Source organism: Monodelphis domestica, chromosome 7 (assembly GCF_027887165.1).
Source record: "Monodelphis domestica isolate mMonDom1 chromosome 7, mMonDom1.pri, whole genome shotgun sequence".
NCBI classification, from domain to species: domain Eukaryota; kingdom Metazoa; phylum Chordata; class Mammalia; order Didelphimorphia; family Didelphidae; genus Monodelphis; species Monodelphis domestica.
In genome coordinates, this window is record NC_077233.1 from 150,332,413 (window position 1) to 150,357,830 (window position 25,418).

The 25,418-nt window shown below is 39.7% G+C and overlaps 1 protein-coding gene and 1 long non-coding RNA gene across 3 annotated transcripts in view; one reads left to right on the forward strand and one right to left on the reverse strand.

Moving 5' to 3' along the window:
- Nucleotides 1-206: 206 nt before the first annotated feature.
- LOC103096345 (uncharacterized) overlaps nucleotides 207-25,418 on the forward strand; it is a 90,000-nt gene continuing 64,788 nt past the window's right edge. The window contains exons 1-3 of the long non-coding RNA XR_008913571.1: nucleotides 207-332; nucleotides 948-1,024; nucleotides 3,132-3,185. This is a non-coding gene — a long non-coding RNA (uncharacterized LOC103096345). The remainder of the gene's footprint in view (nucleotides 333-947; nucleotides 1,025-3,131; nucleotides 3,186-25,418) is intronic.
- The window catches only part of PRKCB (protein kinase C beta), a 677,822-nt gene continuing 658,264 nt past the window's right edge, over nucleotides 5,861-25,418 (reverse strand). Inside the window, exon 17 of one of the 2 annotated variants that reach the window (XM_001363029.4) lies at nucleotides 5,861-10,045. In XM_001363029.4, coding sequence (XP_001363066.1) covers nucleotides 9,893-10,045 — 153 coding nt within the window. In that variant the 3' untranslated portion in view covers nucleotides 5,861-9,892. Of the gene's footprint in view, nucleotides 21,724-25,418 lie in introns of both variants that reach the window. The other variant, XM_001363115.4, reaches the window with a different exon arrangement.

Sequence of the window (25,418 nt, forward strand, 5' to 3'; positions counted from 1 at the left end):
TGAATACATAACTAGGTATATATATATACACATAAATATATATATATATATAAATTCACTGCCACTATTATTTCCTCTTCATGATCTTCATGATTCTGACTGGACTCCCCGAGCTATATAACTCTGCCAATACCATTTTTTTCCTGCCTCCCTTCCAGGTTTAATGACCCTTGACCTCTGTCTTGGCAGCTCACGTGGCAGACCACGTGAGCTCTTAAACAAGGACTCGGGCCTTCTTTCCCAATGGAGTTTCTTTCCTTAGATGCCGTTAATTTCCCCCAATAGCCAGCTTGAGACTAGTCCCCCGTGTGGCAATAGTTTCACAGCAGAGGGTGAGATCTAAGGGAAGGCCGACTCTTCGGGCCTGGGCATCGGGGAGCCTGGGGGGTGGGGGAGGGGGGCGGGCGGCTGTTCCCTCCGTGACCTGAGGGGGGCTCCCAGAGGGTGACTCCGGGATTCATCTGTGCTCGAAGCCAGGGGCCTCAGCTGTGACCCTGTAGCGTCCCCACCACTCAGGCAGTGCAGGAGGCTCAGAAGATAGTGGGTGGAGTAGGCTTTTTCAGCCGTGAAATTAAGAGAAGAGAAATAGTTCCATTCGTCATTCAGCCAATGGGGCTCCGGCTCAGCCCCCCAGTGAGAACTAGAATCCGCTAAGCCGGTCCATCCATCCCCCTCTTCCGGGTTGTCCCCAACCCTACCCCTGCGCTCCCAGGAATACTTTGGGTTTTTTGAGGATGTTTCCCCAAGGCAACATGATGTCATGCTAGTTTTATGCAGTCAGAGCACATCAGGACGAACCCCGCATTGATGGTGTTAAATGGAGAATGACAAGGATGTGATAGAAGCCTCTGGCCTCAGACACACCCGGCCCTCCTCCAGCCTCTCTCTCCCGAGGCCCGCTTCTGTCTGAAGGACACCGGCGACATTCCTTTCATTTTACATTTTAGCTCTGCAAATGGAGCACTGAAGGCACTGCTTCCTGCTTCCTGGACTCTGGGTCTTCCCAAGATCCGCCATTCCCCAGGTAAAGGAGGAGAGAGCCTGCTGTGGGGGACAGAACAGAGACTCTACATTCCTGGCTCTGAATCTCAGCTCTGATATTTCTTGGCTGGGCCATCGGGATTAAGTCGCTTCCTTTTTTTTTTTAAACCCTTACCTTCCATCTTAGAATCAATACTGTGTACTGGTTCCAATGTAGAAGAGTGGTAAAGGCTGGGCAATGGGGGTCCAGCGACTTGGCTGGGGTCCCACATTAAGGAAGTATCGGAGGTCACATTTGAATCCAGGACCTGGCTCTCAGACCACCTAGGGGCCCCCTACTTATCTTGACACTGACTTCTCACCTATGATATGGCCACAATAATTGTTCTACCTACTTTTCAGGGTTCTAAAAGTGTTTTGTTACCATTAAGTTGCTATAGCAATGGGAATATAGTAGGTATGATTATTTTGGTGATTTCTTCCTGAATCTAGCAAATAAGTTGACTATTGGCATAGTTATGGGAAGCTCAGTATTATTGGTGAACAGAGTGCCAGGCCTGGAGTCAAGACTGGAATTCAGGGGCAGCTGGGTGGCACAGTGGATGGAGAGCCAGGTCTAGAGACTGGAGGTCCTGGGTTCAAATGTGAACTCAGACACTTCCTAGCTGTGTGACCCTGGGCAAATCACTTAACCCCCATTGCCTAGCCCTTGGAACCAGTACATAGTATTGATTCTAAGATGGAAGGTTAACAGTTTAAAGGAAAAAAAAAGACTGCCATTCAAATTCAGCCTCAGACACTTAACAACTGTATGAGCCTAGACAGGTCACTTGATCTTGTTTGCCTTAGTTTCATCATCGATAAAATGAACTGGAGAAGGAAATGGCAAACCATTCTAGTAACTTTTTCAAGAAAACCTCAAAAGGAGTCACAAAAAGATATAACTGATCAACAACAATAACTAACCACAAAGGCATCATTAATTGAGAGAGAGAAAACTGTCTACTTGCTTATTATGTTTTTTAAACACACAGAAATAGATATATTTAATAATGCAGTTAAAAATAATTGGCATTGCTAAACTCATATCAAATAGAGTGGGATTTTAGAGAAATAAACAGATATAATTTGGTACCTTTCTCCATAATCCTTAACTATTAGCAATCATCACTTTATCTAACTCAGTTTTATCTTCGGATGATAGCAACAAACTAACTTCTAACGTACCCAGTGATCTGATATAGCCCAACACCCTCAATTTTGTTCTTTAACTCCTGATTGCCTTTGCTATTCTCATTCAGAAGGAAGAGACTTCCTCTTTTGGAGGCCAGCTTTTGGAGTCCAGTTTTCACCCTCTTCTTCTTTGGCATCCTTTTCTCCCCTCCTCAGACAAAATCACCTAGAATTTACAACTTAGATGGGTACACAATTACAACTTAGTACTCCATTGAAACAATTCAGTATGTGGGCTAATTGATAATATAGATAAATATTATTCAGTCCAGCTTGCTTTTATTTAAAATGCATCTTTATTGATATCTTTTTTTTAATCTCAACTTGATTTACCCTTCTTTTTCTTTCCAATGAGTCTCACAGAGCCATCCTTTATTCATGGAGTTAAAAAGAAAAGACGGGAATCCACACCAATCCACACCTGTGGACTCTCACCTCTACAAGGGAGCAGGGGGAGGCATCATCTCAGTCTCTTCTTTGGGGCCAAGATTATTCTCTATAATCTAAAAACATTCATTTTAAAAATTATTTTGTGGCATACTGAGTTTTTCAAACAATGTGGGTGAAGAATATTGCTGATCTTCATTTGGTCTGTCTACTAACTGCCTTCTGCCTTCAGTCAGTCTAGTTTTTGTGTAATCAATATACATATTCAGACATACATTAATGTTCTACACCGCAAAGGACACATAGGCATGTGGGCATGAACACACTTTAAAAAAATGCTTTATTACTGACATAATGGTCATCTCCATCATGTTTTTGAGGATCATCTTTGAATTTTATCTTTATAAGAAGATATGTGTAATATTATTCAGTCCTTTCAGCTGTGTCTAATTCTTCATGACCCCATTTGGGTTTTTCTTCTCAAAGATACTTCAATGGCTTTCCATTTTCTTCTCTGTGCCATTTTGCAGATGAGGAAACTGAGGCCAACAGGATTAAGTGACTTGCCCAGCATCTTAGAGCTAGTAAGTATTTGAGACCTGCCTGATTTGAACTCAGATCTCCATGACTCTAGGTTCAGCACTCTATCCACTGTGCCACCCAGTTGCCCAATATATGAAGACGTACATATGTATCCATCATGTTTTGTGATGTCAAACTATTCCAGGGCAGTACAAAGTCTGATAAGTTACGCCAAGCTGGATGGGCCTGGGGTACTGCTTGAGTAATATGCCATGTGTCTGCCATGTGAGGACCAGCCTAGAAAGGTGCAGACAGGTTCTTTCCTGGCTCTCAGAACTCAAAGGGATGATTATTCTCTGGCAGTCACAGTGACTCATGAAGACTATCAACTAAGGTGTGTGAGGGTTGGGGCTTGTGGCTTTGTGGAGGGAGGGGCACCTTCACTGATGAACTCACGCGTCTTCTGAAACACTGAAATACCCTATTGCTGTGTCGGGTGGCTGGCTGAACATCTGGACCTAAAGAGGGTTGATTAATGGATTGCTGAAAATGTGGAGGGAGGTCTCTGGTGAATACAACAGGACACTCAGCTTTACCTTGCTTTTGTTCAACGTGTTAATTAATGATTGGGATGCAGATATGGATGGCATGTTTATCAAATCTGCATGTGATATAGAGCTGGCAGCAACAGCTAATACATTGAATGAGATGATTAGGATCTAAAAAGATTTTGACAGACTGGAATGATGGGTGAATTTAATAGGATATCACTGAATAGGGAATAGTTATAACATCTGCCACTTCTACAGAGGGACAAGATGGGAGGCAGAGGTGGCTGGGCAACAGTTTGCGTGAGAAAAATATGTTTTTTTCTTTTCATGAATTGCAAGGCCAATATGAATCAACAATGAAATGTGGCAGCCTAAAGAACTAATGCTTCCTGGGGTGCCTTAGCAGAAATGTAGCATTCTGAAGAAGGAAGCTGATATTTCCATTGTTCAGACTAAATCTAGAGTATTATATCTAGTTCTGGGAACTATACTGGTAAGTCAGAGCTTATTGTGAGGACAGTTGCCAGGAGTGGTGAGAAGACTTCAAGCCATGACAAATCTGTTGAAGCTGAGTCTAGAGAAGGCACAATCTTGGTTTTCAAACTATTTAAAGGTCTATTATTATGGTCATCTCATATCAAATTTATATCATGTCAAGTTCAACTAGATAATAAATGGCAGATAGAGAGTTGAATCTGAGTTTTTTACTCCAAAGCCAATGCTTGGGATGTGGGAGCTAGAACTGATTTTAGAATACAAAATATTAGAACTCAGAGGTATCTAAACACAAAGAACATAGAAAACTAGAGTTAGACAGGCTATCAGAGGCCATCTAGTTCTGTCCTCTAATTCTGGGAATGATGAAACTGAGACCAGTTTCCCATCACTGGTTATATGTTAAAAATACTCATATAAGTCAGGATCCAGGTTTTGAGGATCCTAAATTTAGAACCAGAAAGGACCATTGAGATGAAGGCTGATAGCCTAAGAAAGAAATGACAGCTAAGGAACTGGTGGTCATAAAGAAGAAGCACAAGGCAGAGATGGGTTCATTAATGAGAAAAAAAATGCCAGGTTAACCTTGCTTCCTTTTTTGACAGAATTGTTTGAGTGACAGATTAGGATAAATCCAAGTGTATAATATACCTGAATTTTGTTTGGGTGTTTGACAGTGGACATAGAGAAGATAGAGAAATGTGGAGTAGACGGTAGTATAGGTTAGGTAGGGACTGATATGGTTGAATGACCAGATCCAAAGAATGGTGATGAATGGGTTAATGCCAACTTGTGGTGCGTTCCCTTGTGGGGCATCATAGGATTCTACAGTTTTCATCAATTTTATGAATGAAGACATTAATGACACACTTATTAAATGTGCATATAGCAGAAAGTTAACAGACATAACGGATACATAAGATAGCAGAATTGTGATATAAAAATCTTTTGACAACCTGGAATGAATAAGTAGGATCTAATTAAAAATAATTTAATATGGATAAATGTATTTTATCTTAGTACAGAAATCAACTGAATTATTACAGGGCTGGAAATGTGTGGTTATATTGTAGTTCATGTGAAATTTGTGATATGGCAGCCAAAATAGCTGATGCAATTTTATGTGGTACTAACTGAAATATAATATCCCAAATGAAGGCACTGATAAATATTAATTGACTGAATAACTGACAGTTCCCTTGGACTTTGCTCCAATTGGACACTGTCTGGAGCACTGTGTCTAATTCTGAAAGACATACTCTGGACAACATGGGATGCATACAGGCAATGATGATTAGAAGAGTGCTAAGTAGCACAGTGGATAGGGTTCTGGGTCTGTAGTCAGGAAACCCAGAGTTCAATTCTAGCTTGACACTTATTAGCTATGTGTATCCTAGGAAAGTCATTTAACCTCTGTGTACCTCAGCTTCCTCAACTATAAAATGAGGATCATAGTAGCACCTACCTCAGAGAATTGTTGTGAGGATCAAATGGGATAATGTTTAAAGTCCTCAGCATTGTGCTGGGCACATAGTAGGCAGTCTTTAATTGCTATTCTTTTCTCTTATTTCTTGTCATTTGAGGAATAGTCAAATTTCTGACCTGGAAAAGAGAAAACTTAGGCAGTCCATGGTCTCCATCTTCTTTAAATAAATCTTCAGTTCTCAAGAAATGCCACACAGAGTCTTAACTTTCTATAAATTATAGATTTTTATTTTTTCATACATGCAGCAAATAGAACTGAGGTTATATATCCATCTATGATGCAGTCTTTAGGATTCCTTTAGTCAAACACATTAGATTTAAGATAATGTATCAAATTTATCAATACTTGCAGGTGAAAATAAAGTCACAGTACACACAAAATAAGGAGGTGGTCATGGTATGTTTGCATTCCCCATGAAACATGATCATAAACAATACTATATGGAATCCAAGAGCCCCTTGAGAGCCCTGCCTCTTGGGGATACAGTACAGACAACCACTATTTCTAGGTAAGCCAGGCTCCTTCCCCTTCACTGATGATAGATTCTTTTTTTAGGTTCATTTTAGAAAATGTAAACCCCAGGATCTGCTATGTTGGCATAGTATGACCAAGTATGTCAATTCGAACATACTTATGGCCCCTTCCTTTGATTGGGCCAGCAACAGATAGTGTTTAGGTTTTCCTCTATGAAGAAACAGAACCCCAGGCAGGAAAGAAGACTGGCTGGTTTTAGCCATTTCTATGGTTCTCATTCTCTTCAAATCTGCATGTAATCTTTACTGGATGGTCCCCAAAGCTCTGGTGCAACAGCAGGCCCTTATGTATCTTTCTACTTCTCTCTTCAACCTTAATCTAGTTTGACCTAGACATTCCCCTCTTTTCTCCTTTACTCAACTGGAGACAGAATTTGTTGAGGTTTTTTTTTTTTTTAAGAGCTTCACTAGTACTTAAGGGAAAAAAGTACAACAAACTTAGAAATCATTCAAGCTATAGTTTGAAGAATCATAGGTTAGGAAACCCTAGGTTAACCAAACTGGAAATTTTAAATTGCTTTGGCTAACAAATTCTGGGAGATCTCCTTTCCTGTCTGAGAATTGTTTCTTCACATGCTGTGGGATAATCTTGCTGACCTGATAATAATAAATTGACATAAATTCATTGGACCGCAGAATATGTTCAGCACACTGATCCTGACACTGTAGGTCACCTGTAATCAGGTACAGATTCAGAGAAACTTCCTGAGAGGATTCCCATCTCATCCCTCAAAGAGTGTCATCACTAGGACCTCTTTAGGACCACCCCCCACCCCCCCATCAATAGGGTAAAGCCATTAGGGTGGATTTGGTTTAACTGTTCTAAGTCACATGGGAAATTGGGTCCTTGTAATTGATCAACAGTGTTCTATCTTCTGGGCATATTGTTTGCATTTCCTTTTTTTTTGCATATGTTATTTCCTCTCTTCCTCTAGTAGAATGTAAATTCCTTGAGGGGCTGTTTCTCTTTGTATCCTTCAGTCCTTACATAGTTCCTGGAACAGCAAGCATTTAATAAATGCTTACTGCATTGAATTTGATTGAGACCAGTCAAGAGTTCAGTCTTCAGCAGCATCGGGAGACTTGAGTTTTAGTCTTGATAACACCATTTCCCCGCCCTGGGCTTCAGTTTCCTTCTCTATGAAGGGAGATGGATGAACTAGATAGCTCTTCCCAACTCTGGCATCCCTTGTTCAATGTTCTAAGGTCCCTCTCAATATTGACCATGTATAGTCTAGTTCTAAGACCCTTTTTGACTCTGACCTCAGTTCTCTAGGAAATTTCTGATATTGTAAGCTATAAAACAGTCACTGATCAGGATAGGTGAAGGGAGATTCTTTACTCAATTTAGCTTGAGCTAAAAGTTAGTTGAGCCTTGGGTGTATCAAAAAGGGGGCAGGAAAAAGAGGTAAGAATGATAATGTCAGCTCTAAGCCAAAAGGGCAAATAGAGTGGAAATTTTTTTTTTTCAGAGTATCAACAGGTTTTATTTCTTCCAATGTCAGATGGGAGGGAGAAGAAATGTCTAAACTGATTTAGATCTCAGACCTCTTTCTTTATGGTGATCTACCCCATTCAAGTCAAATAGTTGAATGTATCTCTCATTTTTTAGGTGACAAAATTGGGTCCTTGAGAAAGTGGGCACAGGCTTATGCTGCTGTTTTAATCTGTTTGCTTCATTTTGACATATTCTATGGATTTTTGTTTTGGGGTATGTGTATGTATGTGTGTGTATCCTGAAATATTTCTGCCAAGAGATCTTTCTTGCCCATATAAAAAGTGAAAGTGGCTAATAGAGGGATGGGAGGGAGAACAGAGCCACCAGGATTGTTGCAGCTTGTTCCCTTAATACGTTAGTTCAAAAGATGTGTCCAGGGGGCAAACATTGACATATTTAAAAAAAACAATTTTTTTATAGCTCACATGAAGAATATGCACATTTTCTTCCATTTAACTTCCATTTTACTGGTCATGATGGGTACAAATTGTAATGTGTAACACTGTTAAGTCTTTGAAAAGATGTGTGTGTGTGTGTGTGTGTGTGTGTGTGTGTGTGTGTGTGTGTGTAGATGTAAACATCTCAGTACAGGTCTTAAGTCTTGGGAGCAGTACTGGGCATGAGGTGAGTGAGTAGTGGGGGTAGGGAGGACTGTGAGTCATTGTTGGAGAGCATCACAATTCATTTGATCTGACAACTCTACTCTTTGCAATAGCCTACCAGTCTTGGCAGGAGCAGAGACCTCTTGTATGGTACATTCAGGCTGGGATTACCACCTCTTCACAAACAAAATCATAGGGAAAAAGAATATAGAAAGAAAAATAGAAATGAATAGCAATAGAACTACATTTTGAGCAGGGTTAGAAGCCTGTTGGGATATGAATGGAAGGTAGGCCCTAGCTGGAAGCCCCAGCCCTGCTTACTCTCATTTTTATATGCTACATGAGTTTATGGATCCCTTTAGGATTTGTCAGAGAATGGTGGAGATGGGCCAAAAGGAAAAGCATTCTGTAGATTTGTCAGAAAAAGAATATAAGTCTCAACAATGTCAGAGAAGAAAAGGATGTTAGAACAGAGTGTTAGAGCCACAAGGCCCATTAGAGCTTACCTAGTCCAACCCATCATTTCATAAAGGAGGTGAATGAAACTCAAAGGAAAGTAACTTGCCCATGAGGCAGAGGCTCTATAGCTTGCCAGTGACTTTAGAAACCACTACTTTACTGTTCCCTGCTGAGTTTCATGGGTAAATATGTCTTTGGAGAGAGGAAGATAGATGTATATTCTTTATAAAATAAGGAAACCCTTGCAGAGAGGTATGTGGGCTCAGCTTTGGGGTTTGTGCTGTGCCCCCCACCCTTGCCTTCCTCCCTGAGGTGACTCCAAAAAAGGAAAGTACCCTTGTAACAGAAATAACCTATTTAGCCAACTTGCAAATAGTGACACCCCAGGAGCCATTCTAACTTTATGAAGATGGCCTTCTCTTTTGCTTATTTAGTGCTGCGTAGACTTTTTTGCCTGAGTCATTAATAAACATGAAAAACAGTGAATGAATGGCCAAGTGGATACATTTCCTATGAGCGAAGGAGGAAGATGTTAGCTTCATCAAGCCTGTTATACTATATACAATGCACTTAAAAATAGAAATGGGTAAAGCATACATCTTCAATACATTAATCAGGTTTAATCATCTCAACTTCTTGAACAAAAGGTTCCTCTAAGAGACACTAAGTTCACAGTAACAGCAAAGCTTACTCACAACTCTTAAAAATACTGACCATGCTTAGCATTCAAAGGAAAAAGAAACAAACAAACAAACAAATCAACATTGTGGAATAACTGTAAAAACTTGATCAGAATGTCAGCTTCTGATTTTAAAAATTACAAAGACGGAAGCAATTTAGGGACCAGACACAGGAATTGGAATATTTTTTTTTTTGCTCATTCAATGCATAACTAAGGTTGGATTAGAGGTCAAAAAAGTTAGACCTCTGGCTATTAGGTTAATGCATTTTACTTCAAATGAAACATTTCAAATGTAGAAAACAAACTGGCAAGATACACGTACAAAGATAGGCCCCAGAAAACAATCTCTCCACATGGTGAATGCTGGCATATGCACCACAAATTCCGGAAGACTAGAATTCCTATTTACAACTTGGCCTGAAGTCTCTGACTTCAGGCATGACAGTGGGGTTACACATGTCATCTACACATTAATAACAAATTCTGGGTTAGTGTAGGAGAATCCAGCAAACTCATTTTGGTCCAAGTTCATGATGAAGAGTTTATCAGTGGGAGTGAGTTCCACAGGCTGTCTGGTGAACTCTTTATCGAAGTTGGACGTATCACGCTTGTCCCTCTGTCAAACGGAAAGCAGACACATTAACACAGAATGAGAAAGGAAAGAAACAAGACAGAAATGCCCCATCACTGGGATCCTGACACCTTGGGTGCAACAGCAGGAGGCAGCAGTGTTTTTGTTAGTGGGACCAGACACAACGGCATGATACCGAAACATCCATTCTACATTCAGTATTCACTTCATTATGAAACACCCAACCAAACTTGGTGGAAGTTTGCAAAATAACAAACAAAGAAACAAACAAAAACCATAAACAAAAACTATTCTATAACAGTTGCCCTAACATGATGGAATCCTCTTGAATTATGAAAGGTCATAATGTGATATTCTTTGTATTTTCATATAGCTGTCCACATACAGAGACAGAAACACACATGGACACAAACATACATACGTGTACACACACACACACACTTATGCACTTTGTCCTTCCAGTGGAATTATTTTTAAACCTTTTTTTCCCTTGGAAACATGCAAAACAGTCCCTGGAAATAATCATGGGTTGGCATTCCATGGGGGAAAAAAAACAACATCTGATTACTGCCCTGAGTGCCCAGGGAGGAATTCTTGGTGCCTCTGCATTCAGCTGGTTGAGAAACAACATGGGTACACTTTATCAAAGGATCTTTTCTAGCTTTAGCTCCATGGTTTTCCTTTGAACTGAAGCTTGACCAACTGACCACATGGGAAACCAATTGGTCCCCAATCAAAACTGTAGCTGGCAATTATAGGGAGGGCACAAAACAGGAGGTTTCCTCCAACGGCATTCAAGGCTGGATAATAGCATTCACATTAGAAGTAACAAAAGCCCCAAATGGAAATAAGCTACAGATGTGTAACCTTTACCAAATAGGATCATCTCCAAAATTGGTCCTTAAACAAAATCAATCACTGAGCTGATGTTATTATTTTAATTAGGTTGAGAGTCTCCTTAGTCATTAAAATTCAGTCAATGAACAAAGAGCTATAGTTTGCCCCCTGAGTTGTACCAGAGAGTATCTCAGTGGGAGCTAAAACCTCTTGTACCTAAATGGAACTTTTAACCCTTCCAAAACCCTTTCATAGCTAAGATCTATTTTCCTCTTCAGGACAAGCCTATGAAGATGGTAGATCACTTATTACCTTGATATATGAGGAAATTGAAGATGAAAAGTGAAATGACTTGTGTAAAGTCATCCAGTAGAGAGCTTAAACCTGATTTTAAGAATTATGATGTCTCTAATGCCAGGGATGGTTCTAGACCTCAAAGTTCCGATCATGACCTGGCCATTCAGTTCCTCTGGCTAGGGGCCAATATGGTGGTAGATCTACAGAGATAGACTATTTTGGGCCAGGAAGCTGAGTTTCCCTGCTCCTACTTAGAAGTCTCAAATTGTCTTTTCTGGGCTAATACATGATCAGTGATGCAAGGTATTCTCAGAATCATTTGGAATGGCATGAAAGGGCAATTTAATTTCTTGTTAGAAGGTTAGTGTCTATTAGAACCCTGGCCTGGGATAGGGCTTTGAGGATCACCTAACAATGGCAGCTAGCTATAACAATTTTTCCTGTGAGTATGACCCTCTGTTCTTTTTGAACTTTCCACATTCATTGCCTATGTGATCTTTCTCCTCCTCTACATTCCCATCCCTTCTTTTCCCTGAGCTGGGCAAACTTCTAAGGTTGTAGGATGTATTGTGAGATCAGATGAGCTAATGAAGCACATGGGTTAGAAAAGATGATTGTCTACAGTCACAAGATGGGTGGAATTAGAGTGAAAGTGACGTGGCCCCAAAGATCCAATATTAATGCCTGGAGGTATATCATGGAAATATGACTTGGGGTTAAGGTTAATAGGCAGTTTAACAATGACTGTTCTATTAGTCCATTTCTTCCCACATAGCCAACACACTATGACTCTAGGACTGGACTATGAACTCACCTTCCTAGTGTTGTTTAGTGAGATACCAGTCCTGACTTATGCTGCTACACAGACTTATCCTGCAAGATCCTGAAGGACTGAGCTAGGATCAAGGCAAGGAAGCTGTAGAGAGATAGCTTTTAGCTTAATTTAAGGAATAACTTTACAATCATTAGAGTTGTCTGATAATGATTGGCTTTCTCTCAAAGTAGTGAGTGGTAAAGCAGAAACTGGATGACCACTTGGGTTATTTTAGAGGGGATTCATGGTACAGATAGGGATTGGTCTATTTGTTAACTCATATATTCCTTTCTCATTCTGAGACTAAGAATTTTATATAAATGGCAATGAGCTGTTCAAGAGGACCCACTTCAAGTCATCTGGGGTACCTTGCACCAGTGACACCTCTCAAAAACAGTGCATCTAATCTAAACATTTCCTAGAGTCTAAATTCTGGTTTTTCCTTAGTACCTTAGAGTTGTAATCTAATGGGTCAAGACTCTGATGTATGTTCCTTACAGGACACAATTCTACTGGGAACAAAGTAGTATTTCCCTGACCTCCGAACAAGCCATTTTAGTCAGAGGGACGTCAAGGGAGTTTGGCTTATGGAAAGCCTATGAACTTGCCTGTTTTACTTTTATCCTCTATTCACTGACTTTCCATTCTTTAAAAAATCATTGATTGTCAGAAAGTTGGAAGGAATTTTAGGAATAATCATGTCCATTCTAAAGAGGAGGAAATTGTGGTCTTAATATGTTAAGTAATTTGTTTTAGTCACACAGTCTAGGATACTGGCTTCTAACTCTGGGTTCTTCATGATTCTTTCTTCTACTTCCATGCTCTCTCCATCCAATTATTTTCTCAGAAAGCAGTGTAATGTCATTGAAAGAACATTGGTCTAGGGATCAGAAGATCTACTTTTAAGTATTGACTCTGCTGTTTAAAGCCTTTGTGTAATCTTAGGGAAGTCATAGCCCCTCTTTGGTTCTCTAACATAACATGAAGGGGTTAGGGTTCAATGCTCCTAAAGGTCAACTTTCATCTTCTAGGGTTCAAGGATGTGGCCATGTGAGATGAAATTCCCCTACGTATTGTTCCCACCCTTCTAGCTATATAATCCTCATAGATCTTTAATGCTCATAGCTTCACCTTTTCTCTTCTGTCCAAAACAAAAGAAAGCAGACATATTTCTTCCTGGACAAGGGAAACTGTTCCTAGGAGATACTAAGGGATGCTGAGGTCATAAGATAAATCACTTGCTTAATCTTTTGGAGTTTCATTTCTCTTATTCATAGAAGACTTTTTAATAAAGTCCACAGCCATAGAGCTCCATACATGGATGTATGAAGTGTGGATGACAAATGAGGACCACTGGATATCCTAATACAAGGAGACAAATTTGATTTTATAGCTATTACTGAGACTTGATGAGATGTGATCAGAGGCTGGATTTCTTACTCTATCCTGAGCAGAGTTTTTAGTAATTTCTTAGCTGTGCTTAATGATAATTTGATCCTGAAAGAGGTGGAAAGATAAACGAGAGGAACTTCTATTCTGGATCCGACACTCACAAAAAGGAGGAGATGGTTACTGGTGAAGAAAACACAAGAATCTTTTCAGGAATAGACAATTTTGTCTCAGAATTTGGACTAGAGGAAAGTCAGGCAGAGTTAGATATGTATCCAATATTTTGAGAGCAGATTTCAAAGGATTCTGAAGAAGGGTCTTATGGACTAAATGTTTATAGGAGAGGTCTATCTAAGAGCTAAGGGAAGTTCTCAAGAATTAAACTTTGAAGGCATCATTCTTATAAGAGAGAATAGGAAGAACTGTCTAATATGGATTCATCAACCCGTTGAAAACAAAGGACATGCACAGAAGGTAGGAGCAAAGGCAGGTAGCAGAGGATGAATATGAAATGTGATATAGTCCTATAAGAATTCTGACAGGTGCGCCAAAGCTCAGAATAAGCTGAAGCTGGTGAGGAAACCTAAAAAGAACAAAAAGGATCTTTTAGCTATATTTAGGGGAAAAATAGGATCAAAGAAGGGAGAGGACCATTGCTTGGGGTGAATGATAAAAGATGTCAGAATATAGAACTGTTTGATTTTAATTTCATTCCTGTTTTCTTTTTTTCCCTAAAGAGAATGGTCTTTGTCTTGAAAAGGATAAAACAAAAATGGGAATTAATAGGGAATTGTGGTCCAAGATAAGTTGGAAGATAATTACAGAGTACTTCATTGTCTTTGATGAGTTTAAGTCACTGTGAACTATGCCCTAAGATATTAAAGAACTTGAAGATGGAATGGCTGAGCCATGATCTTTGAAAGATTTTTGGAGAATAGGAGGAGTACTACAGATTTGGAGAAGAACAATATTTTTCTTAAGTGTGGGTAAATAGAGTGGTACCCAAAAATGATAGGCAAGGGAAATTGATTTATATTCCTGGAAAAATCCAAAACATTTCATTAAAAATAGATGATTAATGAACATTTAGGAAAAGCAGCCTTAAGCATGGCTTCATCACAAATGGGTCATATCAAACTAATGTAATTTCTTTTTTTAGACAGACTTATTAGACTTTATAGAACAGGGTCCTGCTGTAGATAGAGTTTACCTAGATCTTAGCAAAACATTAAAAAAAAAACCTCATGTAAAAAATAACAACAACAAAAACCTCAGGTAATTCTTATGAAAAAAAGTGGAAGTAGGTAAATTAGACAATAATAAAAAAAAGTAGGAGAATTTCTATCCCTGTTGAATGGGCAGACCCAGAGTCAATGTCTTAATATCAATTTAGAAGAAGGTCTCTAGCATAGACCAAGAGTCAGCTCGGAAGGACATCAAAAATATGTGATTGACCATGCACTATTTACAATTTAAAAAATCAATGATTTGATTAAGGGCATAGATGACACATGCTTATCAAATTTTTATATGTATGTCAAATGAAAGCTTGGAAGGAGAATTAACATAATGGATGTTAGAGACAGGATGCATAAAGATATGAACTAGAGATCATAACATAATCCTATTTAGTAAAGATAAATGTAAATGTTGATACTTGGTGGTTATTATTAACTTCATAAGTCTAAAATAAAATGTGAGTGATCTGGTGATTTCTGAGGAAAAAAAAAAGATACAAAGTTATAGGGGCTGCAGTCTCAAAATGAATCATTGTTTAATAAATAACCAAGAAAGTTAATGCAATTTTAGTCTTTGAGACTGGAATACTGTTAGGAATGACAGACAGTCCTTCTGTTTTCTTCCCTGGTCAGACTAGATCTAGAATATTGTGCTCAGTTCTGGTTGACTTATTTCAGGGATTAATAAATTGGAGAATATCTGAAGACGGCATCAAATTGGTTAAATGCATTGATATCACACATGTTGAAAGATGTGGAAAGAATCAGTAATATTCAAAGTGACAAACTGAAGGTGTTATATTTGTATTCAAGTGTTTATGGGGTTTGTCACATGGATGAGGGATTAGAGAAGACTACATTATGCCACATTGGTTTCCATCTCACTGAGTATGTCTTCAAAAAGTGACTGGATGACCATTGGTTGAGAATATCATTTGGGAGGGTTCTCATACAAATGCAGCTTAAACTGGATAGCTTTTGAAGTCATTTGAATTTGGATATTCTGGGATTTCTGTTTCTTTTTCTATGTATCTGGAGAATTAATGTGAAGGGAAGATATTTGTCTAGTATGAATCCTTAATTTTCCACTAATGCCATATATTCTTTGATGCCTCATTGACATGGAGGTGACTCTGGGCTCTTGTAACCGTAATCAGTAGAGTTCAAAGTCAGGTGGGTATTTCCCTTTTTCCTCAAAATTAAGTCATTATGCCCTGGAAAGTTTCTGGAAAGGACATAGCTCAGCCAGTTTTCTAGGAGATTAGATAGTCTTTCAGGTTTAGTTAGGGCCTAGACTATGTGCCTATCAATTTCAAATGTTTCTTATCCAGGGAATAGAGTAGCTGAAGTTGGAAAGGCTCATTAACAGGAAGTTGGCTTAGATTTACGAAACTTGGTTCTCCAGGGGAAGAAAATTCCTACCAAGATTCCCTTGGTTCCCCTTCACCATTCTCCCCAACCCCAAATTCTTCGTTGACTCTCTGACAACAATAGGAAGACTGAGAAGAAGTTGAGTGATAGGGTATGCTGAAGAAGAAAGGGAACTACCATTGAAAAGGATTCAGCCTAAAGAGTTATTTGTGAGAATGAAATAAATAAGGCACAGGTTAAACTTGTGAGGTCACAGGGTGAATGTGAAAAATGATGTCTGAAGAAATCCTTTTTTCTCTCTCAAAGTTGTTCACGAGACGATCTTACACCTGACATTTGCAAGTGTCAAATTGGTTCTTTGTTACATGTTTCATGTGAACCAATGATGATTAATCTTTGCCAGAAAAATGCCTGCCTTATCAGATGGCCACTCTAAATCTAAACTCAGAACTGTCAAAGGAACTACCAGTTCAAGTTGTCTAACCAGAATGAAGAACCAGGTGAGGAATTCTAGGAGCTTAAACAGCTTGTTAGTTGGTGGCCATGGCCCAGGGCTTCGTGCATTTTGTAGTGCAAGGGACAAAACACTGGAGGTCAGGAGACCAAGAGAGTCTTGGCAGTCTTATTGACTGGCAAACCACTTCTTGTTTCTGAGCCTCAGTTCTGCACTAGATGACTTCTGAGGTCTTTTCTAACTCTTAACATTCTAGGTTCAAAGGTCCCATTTAGACCAGACACCTCACATTTTATGATTCTAATTGAACTAAGGGCCAAGGACTCTCACCCTTCATAAATGGAGAAGCAGTATGCATTGTAGAGGATTGCTTTCCTTTTTCAAAAGAAGAGTCACTAACTCCTTCTGAAACTTTGGGAAAGTTACTTCTTATTTGGGTCTCAATTTCTCTGCATGTAAAATGAGTTTGGGGGGTTTCACTGGTTCCTAAGTTTCCTTTTAGTTCTAATTGTCTGCTATTCTCAGCCATAACTTTATTTTTTACTGCCTTGACTAAAGGCAGTGATAGTGGGGAAGGAAATCTCATGATATAGAATGATGGGAAGAGAAAGAGGAAAAGAATAAATTTCATGAGATAGGGGATTAACAGCATTCTGGAACATTTTTGCCCCTCAAGGATAAGAAATCTGAGCTCAGTGCTGTTGGTTAGGTTTTCTAAATGGCTTTGATTATCTTTTGGAAGTTCTGCATCTTAATAGAATGTAAGCTCCTTGAGGGCAGGAACTATTTTATTTTCTTCTTTTTCTCGTCAGTATCTAGCACAATGTCTGACAAATACAGTAGATGTTAAATAAGTGCTTGCTGATTGATTGATTGATTGTAAGAGATGCCTAGAGTATATGGAGATCTATGCTCAGGGCCACTGGGGTTGGCAGGGAGGTCATTTGAAAGTGTTAGTTAAGTTATCCATCCCAGTGAATTATTTCTCCTCTTCAATTACTTTTAGATCCTTTCATTCATCAACAGAAAAATTTCACTGATTTTCCTAGTTGGGAAGGTAGCAATAATACCCAAAAGAACTCTTCTAAATTTCATGGGATTATTCCCCATCTGACCAGTGGAGATTTTTCTATCTTGTCTCCCTAATTCTTCCTGATATGTAGTATTGAGGCTAGGGAATGGTTTTCTTGGATCTACTTTGGCCTCATGAATCAAAGCTTCTGAAGAGAATAGTGAAGAAAACATCTGGTTCTTTTTATTGATCTAGATAGGAAAACTGGGTTCAAATTGTGACTCTGCCATTAGCTATGGATCCATAGGCAAGGCACCATCTCTTTTTCGCCTCTTCTTCATCTTTAAAATGAGAGGAATGGTCACAATGCTTTGCAGGGATCACTTCTTTCTCTAAATTCTATGATTCTACCCTTTCTAGCAAGTTATAGTAACTCCCCTTCCTCACATTCTCTCTGGCCTGGGGAACATTTGGGTGGGGCATAGCTTGGCATCTCCTCCAGGGTCCTGGTTCAGCTAGAGATTGTGGGCTGGAGTCTGATTGTCGAACAGCTAGAGGTAAGGAGGTTATACTTTGAAAAGAATACTAGACTTGGGAGTCAGAATTTGTATATTTGTATCCTACCCTTTACCACTGACTAGTTTGGTGACCTTGGACAAGGCACTTTCCCTACTGGTCCTCAGTTTCTTCATCTTTAAAATGGAAAGGCAACATCAATTGATCCTTAAGATCCTTGCTGGTTTGAATTCTGTTTTATGATATTAAGTTCTTTCTTGGTCTAATATTTTGATCTTTGCTTCCAGATCTACCAGCTCTAAAAATTTCAGTTATGACATTTAAGCAATTTTTGAAAAGTATGTGAGAGATGGAGTCAAAAGACATGGATTCAAATCTAGTTTCTTCCATTTACTAGCTGTGTGACCTTAGGGAATCACTTTTACCTATTTAAGCTTTTTTCCTTATTGTTAAATGGGTCTAATAACATGCTAAATCATGGGCTTGTTGTGAGGTTCAAAAGAGATGATATATTTCAGTGTTTTGAAAACTGAAAAGTGCTAAGTGGAAGTTGTAATTATTAGTTGCTGTTGTTAAATCCTAAGATCCCTTCCAACTCTGATATCCTATATGCTTTATGATTCTGAGGAGGAAAAGTAAGGATAGCCTGTGAAAGAACAACACTGAGGGAATGAGAAAGAAAACCAAGAAGAGAGGGAGGAGTCACACAGAAGAGGATAGAAAATTGGGTAGGAAGAAGGTGAAGCAATAAAGTAAATGAGAAACCACATTAAAAAAGGAGGAAAGCAAGGTGAGAAGGGTGGCAAGCCTACAGAAGAGGGTCATAGGAGAAATGATATGGGGCAAAACGGGGAAAGAAGGCAAGTTTGGCTGACTTGACTTTTGTTTGATTTAACGGTGGAATAGAAACATTTCTTTCTGCCAGGGGATTTTCTGAGTTTCACTTCCAATTGATACCTCAACTCCACATAGCCAGTGTTTGCTTTTTGAGGACATCAGGTTGTTGGGTCATTTAGGAGGCACCTTCTCTGCAGGGGGCAGCGGGGGGGGGGGGGGTGAGGGGAGGAAGGCAAGGAAGGAGAGCTTTTTTGTAACCAGAAAATATACCTTGAAATTGGAGGAAAAAGCTGAGAAAACTGGACTTAGATACCAAGGCAAGTTGAGAAAACTTGGGGAAGGAAGTGATGAGTAGGGGATGAAGTTTTTTTTAAGGAATTAGATATTCTAGTCCCCAACCCTCCAACTGCCATGGAGAACATGCTGTCAAAAGTGACCAAGCTAGGAAATGAGTGGGAATCTTCATGACCAGTGGCTATTTTTTTGTTTTGTGAGCTTTTTATATCACTCTTTCACAACTTTACCTTATCACAAAGACTGCAAAGGCCAGGGCCAGGGCCCTTACCCAGGAGCCAACCTAATCTTGAAAATCTATCTTTGAACTTCTGCAGGCTGCTCTGTCAGCCCTTTGAGGCTGTTTGAAAATGCTCTTGGCTGGGATAGTGATAGACAGTGGACTTGTGATTTCACAAGAATTAGAGAATTCCCTGATGAGGAAACTCCTTCTACCAATGAACGCCAATGCTTTTCTGCAATGTAGTCTTAGAGTGTTGCCTAGAGTCCTAAAAGGTTAAATGATTGGCTGGGAATAATCATAATAATGATGACGATGATGATGATGATGATGATGATAAAAAATACCTAGCATTGTATTTATAAAGTTCTTTCATATTTGTTTCTCTCATATGATATTTACAACAGCTCCATGAGGACATGCAATATTTCCTTTGACTTACTTCCATAGAAACTGAGACCCAATGAGTCTAAGTCTCTTGTTCAGTATCACATAGGCAGTGTTGTGTGGCAGAACTGGATCTCAGAGGAAGTAATAATTTGGGGTGGTTACACTTTTTATAAGAAAAGAAAGATCCAAATTTTGAGGGAATTTGGTTCTTGGTCTGATTTGGTTGCCTTAACTGCTAAATGATTCTTCTTTGGTGACACTGTATTTTGCTGTGGCCTTTGGGGTTCTAGGGTCAGTGCTGGAATTTCTCATGTTCCCACTAAATGCTAGATGGCTCTGCACTTTTCTATCTCTTCTGGTTCTCTGCTGGTACATGGCATCAGATAGCCCCAAACTATAGCACAGATCAGTATTCATCAAAGAGAGCAGTTGCCTTTTGATTCTCTTTCTTTCCATTTTTATTATATCTCAATACTGAAAAAAAAATTGGCACATTACAGATATTAAGCATACCAATAACAAACTGACACTCCCACAAACATCTCACAAAATAGCATAAAGGTAAATAATAAGACGCTCTGTTTCAAGAGACTTTTCTCTCCCCAAACTCTTAATTATCTTCCCAATGGCAGAAACACATCTAGGCAAATCCTATATCCAAAGGCAAGTATCTACATGAATATCCATTCTGACACATTTTTTTTTAACAGGTGTGGTTAGGTTTCACACGGCTCTTCTTTTTAAAATCATAGCAGTTCATTGTTGTTAATAACATTTTGGACACATTCGAAGCACGTATAACAAAGTAACTGTTTTGGCATTTGAATGACAATAAAACCCCCCCAAAGAAAATCAAGTTTGGAATGTAATGTAAAACCATGTTATTATGTAGGGAGCTAACTAGAGTGACCATGAGCTTTCAAGAGATTGTTCCAAAGTGCCATTTTCAAGTAGTTTAGAGATGGTTGTGGATATGCGCTATTTGGAAGCAAAAGCATCACAACAATATCTGGGATAAGTCCTGCATTGCAATGTGGCCATGACAGTAACATGCAAGCAACTAGATTAGATCACCAGCAGTAGGATTCCTGGTGCTGGTTCCCATAGACTAGTTGCCTATATGGTGGAGGGAAGGCTAGACAATGATAACCTCGTTCAACTGCCTTATCTACATTTGATTTTCCTCTCAGTTCTGCCCTAGAAACTGAAAAGCATAGCGTTAAAGGAGAGGGAATATGTAATCTTAGTGTATAGATTAAAAAGGAATACGATTAATTTTCTGGTTTTACTTTTAAGATTTCATCATTTTCCTTGGACTAGGCAGAAGATTACATTCTTCAATTCTTTGGAAAAAAGGGAAAATTTTGAATATTGGGATACAACTTGTCTTCTGGATCATGGGATGAGTTTAGCACTAAATGCTTCAGTTTTTGCAGACAGGAAAAGAAAAAGGCTAGCCTACCAAAGTGGTCTTAGATTACTGGGTTAAATATCTTATCCAATGGACAAGCAGATTTCTAGCCAGCTCTAATGATCTATGAAAATGATGAGGGAAAAACATGGGAGATGAAAGGCAAGATAAGTTAAGGTTCCTTTCTTTTGACCAAGTTTAGCTAAAATATGGATAGAATCAACTCAGTGCACAATTGGATAGCGTGCATTTATGTGCTGAGGCATTTTACTCACCACATCTTCATGATATCAGATGTTAGAGATACTCTTAACTACTTGAAGACACTTATGGCTCTGAAATATGGTCACTCTAGTCTGACTATAAAAAAAAACCACAAATGCGACTTTGCAAAGAAAAAGGTCACCAAGACAGCTGTTGGGATTGCATGATAGAAATGAAGGACGGAGATCTACACAGCTACTTAGCTCTTGACTTCAGGTTTTAAAAATTCAGAGTTAACAAAGGAAAATCCTTCGAATTCTGATTGGTCAATGTTCCTGATGACTTCCTGGTCAGGAGGTGTTAGGACGGGTGGATGGCGGGTGAAAAACCGGTCGAAGTTTTCGGCATTTCGCCCACACTATGAGAGGGGAAGAAAAGAACTTGTGGTGGGTGGAAACCAAAGCAAATTAAACAAAACAAAACTGGGGTGTGGTTCACTTTTGTCTCTTCTCATTCACTCTTTGTCCAGATTAATTCAATGATCAGACATGATAGAAAAGAAAAGCAAAAGCAAAATATTTATGACTGAGTTTCTGCCATGTTGGATTAGCTCATGAGTGGCTCTTTTGATTCCGCAGCCCAGCCAGGGATTGTGGAATAGGAATGAGATGGCAGGGCCAATGACATGTGGTATAGCCCCCAATTCCAGCTCACTCTAAACAGTGAAATGGACTTCAGAAAAAGAACTTGTTAAGTGTACTGTAATAGCAGCTTCTGTCTGACATGCTTTATATCTTACGATATGCAAATTGACATCTGGAAAATCACTTATACATCACCTGAGAGCTCCCAGTACCTTGCTGCTGAGCAGGCATAATCCTGTCTTCCTGTTCTTGGTGAAAAAGCAACAGATGTTCTTCATCTTAGCAGAACATATAAATTTAAACACTCTTATTACCTGATGGTGTTGAGGGGACCGTGGAGTTCCAGGGCAGGGCTTAGGTCTTAAGGTTGGCAGCTCACATTAGTCACCCAGGAGATGTTTGGTAATTATTTGTTATCTCAACAAGTGAACCCAATACTTTATAGGTATACTTACTCGGGCTGAGGAATTTAATGAGCAGATTTGGGGGAATCTTTTGAGTTGTACTCTTAGACAAGCAAGACCCACTTACTTAGCCTGGGCCAGGTTTCTTCAGCAGTGGCTACTCTCTGTAATTGAGTTTGATCTTCCTAGAGATAGACACAGATTCATTCTCTCCCATTCACACCCAAACAAGACTCTGTTCCTTAGATTCAGACCTGAACAGGCCAGCTTCTAGGGAACATCCATTCACACAATTGAACAAGAACAGACTAGTATCTCAATACTGCACCCAAAGAGGTTGCCAGTTCCTGAGGACCAAACAATATTTCACACAACTCTAACCTGCTCTGCCCAAGCAGAAGCAAGTGACCAGATCATATCACCAAATGATAGTGTCTGGAAGTAGCTGCTGACTCTTATAGGCAGGTTGCCTTGAACTTGTCCCCATTGTATGCCTACTGATACTGTTCTTCCTCTGTACCATGCCTGTACATTCTTGATGTGTCTGATAGCTGCCTCCACTGATAGTCCATACCTTGAAAGGGTGTAAGTTTTACCAAGTACTCATAACTATGTTGATAATTTATCAGTGTATAAGTACATCTTGCTGTGACTCGATTGCTGGAAGAACTTGGTAGGAATTACTCTAGACCCACATTGGTGAAGCTGTGGCACACATGTGGAGCCAGCACTTGGGAAGCTGCTCCATTCCCCCTCTTTCCAGGGTTGAGGATATTTTTCACCAATCCCACTCCTCTGCCCAGCCTCCTAAAGCAAGCACTTTCACCCTCAGCTCTCTGTAATCAGAGGTTCAGAGACAGCTTGAATTTGCCCTCTGGGCACTTAAACTGGGAAAAGTTTTGCCAACCCTGCTCTAGACAATTAAGGGAGGTGTGTGCCAAATAATGGCTAGGAATGGATTTTCCAGACCAAAGGCAAGAATCATTGTTCATCTCCAACACCCTCCTTCTCTCCTCCCATTCCCTAGGTTCTTACTAAAGACTAATATCTAGTGGTCAATGGCAGGAGCCTCACTATATTCACAAAGCAGATCTGTCCTGGGGGAATATTGAAAATCTTAGGTCTAGGAATGTATGAAATACAATGTTTTCTGTTCCTTGTTCCTCCAAGAAGTCAGGCAACTGCAAGGAGTTTTCAGGAGAACACAAGAGAAGGATTCGGCTGTGGCCTTTAGTCATATTCTCAAACTCCCTGGCCCCTGACCTGGTTTCTTCCCTTAGATCAGATCCTGAGAATTGGCATCAAGGAGCAAGGGAGAACAAAAACTACTTAAAAATTAGTACATAAACCTTGGGACCCTTTGAACTTCATTGTCTCCAAGTTTATAAAATATACTGTTCTCGCTAAACCTTTTTTCCTAATAGATTAACCTTTGTTGTGTATAAACAAGATCACCTTACTCATGTACTCAGAATGTTTCCATGGCTCCCTGTTGCCTACCAAAAAAGTCAAAGTTTTTTAACATGGTATTTAAGGTTTCTTTCCTAAAGGGCATTCATTCTGAATTCCTAGACATATCTAATATGCTCCAAGAAGGCCAAACTATCACCTTGCCAAACCCTAGTATTCTCCTGTGTCTTAATTCTCAATGTTCCCTCTACACTTCCCCATTATCCATTTTTGTTGGATTCCTAGTCTTCCTTCAAAAGAACCATATGAGGCGCTTTTTTGAGAACTAGTCTTAAAACCAAAAAAACTTGAATTCAAGTCCTTTTCCTGACACATATTGGCTGTGAGACAATAGACAGGTCAGTCTCTTGGTGCTTTGAGCAACCCTCTAAACCAGGGATCCCCAAACATTTTACACAGGGGGCCAGTTCACTGTCCCTCAGACCGTTGGAGGACTGGACCTAACCCTAACCCTAACAATAACCCTAAATTCGTGCAATATACAAACTGTGGAATCTCCTCCCCCAGATAGCGACTCACCATGCTGACGTCTTCCATTGTGCAGCCACAGAATCCTTTGTACAGCACCTCATTCTTGTTCAGTTACTCTCAGAACAAGGTGCCAGGCAAAGGATTATGTCACCAGAAGTAGTACTGTATGTGAGTGATGCCCCACTTTGTGGGGCTGCCACATAAGAAAGTGCTCCTCTCACTTTCCCACCAATAAAAGTGGTGCCCCTTCCGGAAGTGCGGTGGGGGCCAGATACATGGCCTCAGGAGGCCGCATGTTGCCCATGACCTGTAGTTTGGGATCCCCTGCTCTAAACCTATAGGTTTCAGAGAAGGTGTTGATTTGTATCAGTAGAGAGATTTTCCACATGGGGGGAGCTACCAATGAAATTGTAGTTAATAGTTGATTGTTGAATTGATAATTATTTTCCAGGCCTAGATATATGGAAAAACCCTTTTGGTTTAGGATTATGGACCCCAAGGAGGAAGATAGCTTTCTCTTCTTTTTATGAGGTTCAGGCTCTGTGTCTGCCAGGCTTACTTTCGCCTGTCAGAAGCTCCATTGTCAATAGGTATCACATCACCATCAAGGAGGTGGATTTAGGAGTATCACAAGATACTGGATCCAGAGCTAGAAAAGATCTTAGAGGCCATCTAGTCCAACCTCTTCATTTTATAGATGAGGAAACTGAGGCCCAGAAAGATGAAATAATTTGCCCAACTTCACAGGAGGGTAAGGAGCAGAGCCAAGATTCAAATCTAGGTCTTCTAACATCAAATCTACTCTACCAGTATGTCTCTCTGGGACACATAACTGAACATGTGTGGCCATTGTGTAATTAATTCCTGTACCTTTGAACTACGATTCCCAGCACCCCACTTTCCTGCTTACGTTGGGTACTGACATAGGGAGGATATAAGTTTGGTGTAGCCTCACCCCTTGTTCCCTTCTCCTGGATCTCAAGTTGCTGGAGTGGAGCTTTTAAACCAGCAAGGCGAGCTTGGTCACGTGGTCTTATTTTGTTAGATAATTACATTTTAATTCCTTTACTTCAAGTTATTACTAATAAACTTTGTAAAATATAATACTTGGAGTATTAGACATT